Source organism: Leptonotus elevatus, chromosome 18 (assembly GCF_054856555.1).
Source record: "Leptonotus elevatus isolate MCC_2025b chromosome 18, RoL_Lele_1.0, whole genome shotgun sequence".
Taxonomy (NCBI): Eukaryota; Metazoa; Chordata; class Actinopteri; order Syngnathiformes; family Syngnathidae; genus Leptonotus; species Leptonotus elevatus.
In genome coordinates, this window is record NC_141256.1 from 14,024,233 (window position 1) to 14,031,750 (window position 7,518).

Sequence of the window (7,518 nt, forward strand, 5' to 3'; positions counted from 1 at the left end):
TATGTGATATATATTTAATTCAATCAGAGCAGTTCCTAATTAATATTAACATTCAAGTTTAGTACGGTCATACATTCAAATCTTTACAAAATAGTGCAGCATTGTCATTTGTCACTTTTAATGGCCCAATGGGTCCCGCTGAAGAAATATTCCTACATCGGTTATAAGCTGATCATAAGAAGATATTTTGCGCTTGTAGAAACCATGTAATGTGTGAATTTGAAAGCGGATCACATCGATTGTAGAGAAATACAAAAAGAAAAAGTCTGACCCCGAGTTAACTTCAATCTTCAGAACACACCCCACTTAATGAAGATCCTTCATCATCAGGTGGTCCGAGGTCTTGTTAGCGAAAAGCTCGGAGAACGGGGGGAGGTCACAGGAAAACGGGCGGAATGGCGTTGGCGAGGTCACTCCGGTTGAGTCCTCTGAGTCGGTCATTTTGAGAGAACTGGCGGAAGAGGGGTCTCGGTTTGGCGGGGGCCGCGACATACCACATGACCACGCCTGTGGGGTTCACTGACACTACGAAGACGCTCGAGTCCTTAAGCATCACCGTCCTCCCGGAGAAGACGTCATGTATCTAAAAGATGCAAAAAATACAGCAGGTGGATCAGCTTAAATCGAGTGTTTGACGAGTACAGCGGTCAAGCAGCCTTTTGTGTCAAAAGAGCCATTTTAGGCCAAATAAATAAGCAAAAATGTGCGTGTGTGTGGAGCCGCAAAATATTTGAAGATTGTGATGAAGGAAACAGTGTTAAAGTTAGTCTACTGTATTGAGGGCCCAAGAGCTAATTAGAGCTTCACCACAACACAAAAATATGCAGCAATACTTTGACAATGATTTTCTTCTACCTTTCATCTTTACTTTTTGGATTTTTGTGTGTGTGATTTTTCATACATTCTTACCTTTCTGTTACATTTCTGACATTTTTGGCAATTTTAAGGACATATTTTCATTTAATTTTCTGCCTATCGTCTTCTTTTTTGAATATTTAATGGCTATTTTTTTACATTTTTGGCAATTTTCTGGACATTTTATAGTAATTTTCTTGATTTCTTCTTTTGTTTTTGGACACTTTATAGTTATTTTTTTTAACATTTTCTTTTCTGCCTTTTTAATTTAAAATAAATAAATAAATTTCTGACTTTTTGGGCAATTCCAAAAATATTTTATGCTAATTTCCTGACTTTCTTTTGTTTTTGGACATTCAAGGTTACTTTTTGAACATTTTCTTTTCCTCCTTTTTTTTTTTTTTTATAATTCCATTTTCTGACATTTTGGGCAATTTCATGGACATTTTATGGTAAATTTCTGCTTTTCATCTTTCTTTTTGGAAATTTTTAGGTAATAAAAAAAAAACGTTTTCATCTTTTTCTAACAACTTAAAAATGTTGACAGACATTTTTTGGAATGCTAAATTATTCATTTTTTCCATATAAGTATTTTTTTTTAATCCAAGAATATGTTATCTAAAGAATACAAAAATATGAAATTCTACATTTTTTTTTTTTTTGAGAGAGAGAGAGAGAGATTCACAGGGAGCCACAGGGGGCGGGACTAAAGAGCCCTGAACTAGTACTACACAAGAGGTCCTCGGTTTACAGCGGCAATGCATTCCTATAGTATTGACGCAACCCAAATTTTCATGTAAGTTGTGAAAGGAAAAAAATAGTAAGGATGTGTTCCCGAGCATGCCATTAACCTATGCTAACTCAGTGGTAAAGTCATAACGCCCAAAAATATTTGTATTAAAAAAAAAAACACTTACAAGCCATAAATATAAAACAATCAACTGAAAATTCTAAGTACAGTTTTCATTTTGGCGGATACAGACCTTGTAGGTGCCTGTAGTGTAGTTCAACTTGCCGAGGGACGTTTGGTAGCGGTACGGCATGTCATCGCGCCGACTGAAGAACACCAGTGCACTGGCGTCGTTTGACAGCGGACGCCAAAACACCTCAATCCTGCTCTTCTCCTGATGGGAAGCGACCGCATTTTTGAAGGATATCCAGCAAAAGGAGATGAAAAATGAGCATCATCACACCTTCAGGATGAGTCTTCCCTGAAGGCCCAGAGGGTCCTGGTTGATGCCGATGGCCATTTTGTTCTGCAGGATGCTGCGGGCGCCGCTGGAGATGGTGCGTAGGTCGTTGGACATGAAGAGAGGGGCGGCCATGATGGCCCAGAGAGCCATCTGTGACCGCGACTGCTCCATGCTGAGGCCAAAGTCGCCGATGAGCAGCTGCCAGGACACAAACGTGTACAAAGTAGATACAAATTAGTGATAGACAGATATGGGTTTTTTTCAAGGCCGATACCGATTATTAGTAATACTGATATTATAAAAAAAGAAAAAGAAAAAAAAAGTAATAGCGATATTCATTTGCAGTCAAATAGAAAATATTAGTTTAAACATATAAAGAATTGACAGCTTTGTTTAAAAATTCCAACAAAAATTGCAGGGAGTTTCCAGAGTTATCAGCATGTGCTAAGCTCAATTTAAAACTCGGGGTGTCAGGCGATTAAAATTTGTAAGCGTAATTAATCGCATGATTTCAATAATTAACTCACAATTTATCACAAATTTTATATCTGTTCTCAATGTACAATAAAATTGTTTTTTTCGTTTATTTCGACGTGTCTGCTGCGTTGCGACTAGAATTCGCCAGTACAGACTTTCCAAGTAAGGGGCGGTCATTAATCGCACGTTAAAAAATTTGTGGCATTAAAGAAACAAGTAAATAGTTCCCTAAAGTTTTCTACTGTAAACAGTTTTCCAAAATTTCAACATTATTTCTTAATTTTATTTATTTTTTAATTGTTGAAAATAAAAAGTGCAGGGAGTTCCCAGTGTCAGCATCATTATATATTTTTTTTAATAAAGTGTAAATTTAAATAAATCCATAAATGAAAAGTTTCCTGTATCTCACTGACCGACAAATGCATGCGAATGTCGCTAATTTGTTTTTTTTGTCAAGCTTCTAAAAGGTTTCTTAACATCTTCGCAGAGAGTAAAAAAAAAAAGTCTGAATATGTTCAAAATGTCTTTGCGACAAGTATAAACTGTCTGTGAACGTTCATATTCCGTGTCATTTATAGCATGGGGTTTTGTTTCAGATCCAACCGCAATATGCCAATTTCTCATTTGATGGCACAAACCATATCAGGGTCATTCCACCTTCCGGGCCCGGCTGCGGCCACCAGAACCTCCTGATTATCGAAGAACCAATCCACGATGCTCAGCACGCTGTCCCATGAGTCCTGGATGTCGCCATAGTTACGCCACAGGTTGCAGATCTTTCCCAACAGACCATAATTCACCTAAAAAAAATAATAATAATCTAATCATTTTAGAGCAAGTGCAAAACACTATCCCTTTTCGACAACATGATTATGGCACCTTTGGTGGCAGACCGCCTTGGTAGGCCGGCCAGCTGCAGGAGTAGCCAATAGGACGGCCTGTGGCGTTTAGCGCCTTGGACATGCGAGGATAGCCTAATCCAGAAGAGGAACACAATCAAATTTGGATCGACAGCGAACCGCCGTCGATGTGGGTTACCTTGCTCCTGCTCCTTGGCGTTGGAATAGCAACCATCAAGCTTTAACATATCCACTTCCCAGTCAGCGAAGGTTTGAGCATCCACCTCGACCTTGTCCAGCGTCGTGCCCGGGTAGCCGCCGCAGGTATGTGTGCCCATATCGCCGTAGATACCCAACTTGAGCCCGCGGTCGTGCATGTAACGGGAGAGCCGGCGGATTCCTCCTGGGAACCTGAAAGGAACAAGACCAACACTGGGGATGAGTATTTTTGTCATGCCATGGACAAACTAAGCCTTAAAAGAAAAAAGAAAAAAAAAACAGAGTAAAAACAGCTTTTACGCAGCTAGCTCATTGGGTACCATTCGTAACTTGTAACAATCTGTGGACCTCGTATAGAGCTTTGTGGTACACCACCTAGTACCAATCGACAGCTCCTTAGTTTTGAAGGAGTTCCATTCCATTTACAAGTTTTCATGTGCATGCCACAAGCCAGGTGATGTTAAAATAACAACACACGGCAAAAAAAAGTGACTCGTGCTAACTTGAAAACCTCAAATTAGGGCACCATTTTATTTATTTATTTTTTATATCCGTCCGACATCCTTGTAAAACTGCTGACTCTTGCTTTTTATTAGCGGTCATATGACTGTCACGCCTTCAGTAAAACATTTATTGACCTAAAGATTAGCGTGTGGTTAGCGTTAGCGTGTGTTTGTGCGCACCTCTTCGGGTCCGCCTGGAGCCGCCCCCGCTCGTCCCTTTGCATGGACGACCAGCAGTCGTCGATGTTGATGTAGACGTAGCCCAGCTCCCTCCACCCGTCCTCTGCCAGCCTGTCGGCCATGTCTGTGAACAGATTCTCGCTGGAATGGAGGACACTTGTGCCATGTTAGGAATTTTTTAGCAACCAATTGCATGAACAATTCAGAATTGGACCAACTTGCCTGATGCAATTCTTGGGGTCATGCTCACAGTCTATGTTGCACCGGAAGCGTTCCCAAGCCAACCAGCCCATGGGAGGGGTCCGCATGAGACCGTTGTCCAAGGCGACAGTGGCCACAAGGAGTCCTGATGCCAACACAAGCACCGTCCAGTGCATCACTGTGGAATCGAGTGGTTCATTTTGAGTTGATAGCATTTTATTAAGTCTGTCTTGCCACAATGCAGTCAAGACGGAGCCCACTTTTGTGTCCATCATCAACTCTTTGAGTCCCTTATCTTGAAGGCACAGGATCAGGGTGAATGTCTCTCCCTTGTGGGTCACTCAAAACGGTCAATCTTTGATCATTTAAAAGGCCAATTAAGTTCTCGCACTCTCACTTGCACTAGCCAATTATAAGCATTTTTGAAATTATTTCAGTCATTTTTAAAACATATAGTTTAGCAACATTCGGAGTACTAATACTAGTGTCACCATCACAGAACATCTACAAATATTTTGAGTTTTACTGCAAAACAAACTTTTAAATAGCACGCTGGAAAACAGTAACACGTAAAAATAACATTGGATTAGCCAGTCAGTTTTGCGTGTTTCGAAGGTCCCTGAACTCACCTTAACAACACATTGTCGTTCGAAAACATTATTAGAAACAATTTGTCGAAGAACCGCACACAACCCGATTGTTTATTGATAGTAAAACTACACAGTGCGTTTTGACTTTGTAACGTGAGAGAAACTTACCGACTCTCCGGTATCGTGAAGCGAAACAAGGAAGAAGTGGGGCGACGCGTCCAATGTCGCCTCGTGTGTTCGGTGATTTCCCACCTAACGTTGTCTCCTTTAAGTCAAGGAGGAAAAATCGAACGAGCAGATTGTGCGCTCAATGCTCCTTTTCTTTTTTGAAAGGCGGAAGTGGAGGTCACGTGACGCCGCGCTTGTGACAGCTGACCAGCGAGGAGGCCGCGTCCCTTTATCGTTGAAAAGATTCCTAATTTCCTTCATACCATCAAGGCTGAAAACTTCAAGTTCCATATCAATTGCGAGGTATCTACGCCAATGACAATCTAGTATTCACATGTTTTTTTAAATCATAATTTCCAAATCCAAGTTTAGTGTTTAGGAAAATAGAAATAAGTGTAAGAAATGCAGTGCAAGTTGGTCATGTTTTATGCCATATTTGGCACCCTCCTGTGGTAGACACCAGTATGACACCTCCTCACTTTGACAATAAATAGACACAAAGTCCAAGTAGCACTGACCTACATTTAACAATAATCTCCGTTTTTTACCTCCTTTTCAAACTTGTATTTTTAAACACTCATTTCAAACTTTCAAGACTTGTTTTAGTTTTCTTTGTTTTTAAAGAGTTACATTCTTTCTAGAATAAAATGTATTTTTGGCAAGGGAAAATGGTAGTCTTATGCGTAAAACTAATTAAATCATAGTTTTCTCAAAAGTTTAGCAAAGTAACATTGCAATCTTATAAGAAAAAATATGTTATTTTCAAGAAAAAAAGACCCTTTAAAAATTGATAATGGAAAGAAAAATATTAAGTTGAATTTTTTTTAATCATTTCACAAGAAAAGGAAGTTTTAAAATTCAAAACAATGACATGTCATAGTTGTAGAATAAAGTAGAATTTCATCCCCCCAAAAAGTTGTAATTTTATACTAGAATAATGCGTTAACCCTACATAAACATGTAGCAGATTGAAAAAGTCTACACACCCCTGTTCAAAGTGATATTAAAAAGTACACCAAGATAAGTCATTTTAAAACGTTTGCCACTGAATTGAAATTGAAATATATATACACATTTAAAAGGGAATGTAAACATAAATAAGATAATGTTGTTGCATAAGTGTGCACACCCTATTATAACTGAATGTGACTGTGTTCAGAATGAACCAATCCCATTCAAACTCATGTTAGATTTCTTGAGCACTTGTATAAATTCATGCTGCCATTGTTGTCAACACAAACACGCCCATGAGCAAGAATGAAACGATAAGCATGATTATTTAGCATCAGTTGATAGATCTGATTGGTGGACTACTGGTTGGTGTCCTAATGCAAATGTTTGTGGACGAGGACATTGGTCCCTTTGGCGCTGAACATTAACTACGCCGATCGATCGGCGTCGAGATGCAGATGGCACAAAGGCGGTGCTTGCAGGTTTATAGTAAGATAGATTTGTACAAATTCTGATAGCCTCCAACTGGATGATACAACAACAACAACAACAACAACAAAAACAAGACTTTTATTGGAAAACCTTTTTTTTCTCCATGTAAAGGGACAACAACAAAAACCACTGCACAATTTGGAGTATTTTCTTTTTTAATCCGAAAACTTAAAATGAGGTTTCGAAATGATACAAAATCAATTATTCTCTCCACTCAGGAATAATGTGGGTGTGTCCGTTGAAGCCACGCCCCACTCACCAGCCAGCTGTCAATCAAATACCTCTGCTATGAAGTATCTTTCTTATGCCTACAGGTGTGAGCTGTGAAAATTCCACTTAAAGTCTCCGTTGGCTGGAATATATACCAACGGGTCATCGCAGGGCTTTTCCACCCTGTGACAACGAGGCGCTCTAAAGCAGCCATGCTAACACAAAGCACACGCTGACTGTGAAATCTGCACTTCGTTTTTCTTCATTTCTCTCTATGCATGCACTCATAGCTGATAACGAGGCACTCTAATGGAGCCACAAGGTGGGTTTCCAGCCACCTATTTTTATTTGAATTTTCAAGAATTGCAGAAAAAAACTGAATGGAAAAAACAGAAATTACCAAAAATTCGCAAAAACGTTTTTACGCTTGGAGGGGGTGGTTTTTGAAGCGTATCGCAAAAATGAAAAAAAAATTGGCGATGGAAACAGATTTTGCGAATAAGCGACAACAAGACCGGATACACACGCACGTTTGTAGTACCAATAAATGGCGGATGATAAAGTACGATATGTTTGGGGAGACGCAGAAACACGGTTATTTTTATAATTAATTGAGGGGGAAAAACATTGCAATTTTAGA

The 7,518-nt window shown here is 39.4% G+C and overlaps 1 protein-coding gene across 1 annotated transcript; it reads right to left on the reverse strand.

The window, feature by feature from the left end:
• naga (N-acetylgalactosaminidase, alpha) lies at nucleotides 1–5,449 on the reverse strand. Its single transcript, XM_086061892.1, has 9 exons — nucleotides 5,226–5,449; nucleotides 4,489–4,645; nucleotides 4,267–4,407; nucleotides 3,564–3,775; nucleotides 3,405–3,499; nucleotides 3,164–3,325; nucleotides 2,049–2,246; nucleotides 1,839–1,979; nucleotides 1–583 (listed from the first exon to the last, which is right to left on the reverse strand). Exons 2-9 carry the CDS (start codon nucleotides 4,641–4,643, stop codon nucleotides 377–379), a joined length of 1,311 nt encoding a protein of 436 aa, XP_085918018.1. The 5' UTR covers nucleotides 4,644–4,645; nucleotides 5,226–5,449; the 3' UTR covers nucleotides 1–376.
• Nucleotides 5,450–7,518: the final 2,069 nt, after the last annotated feature.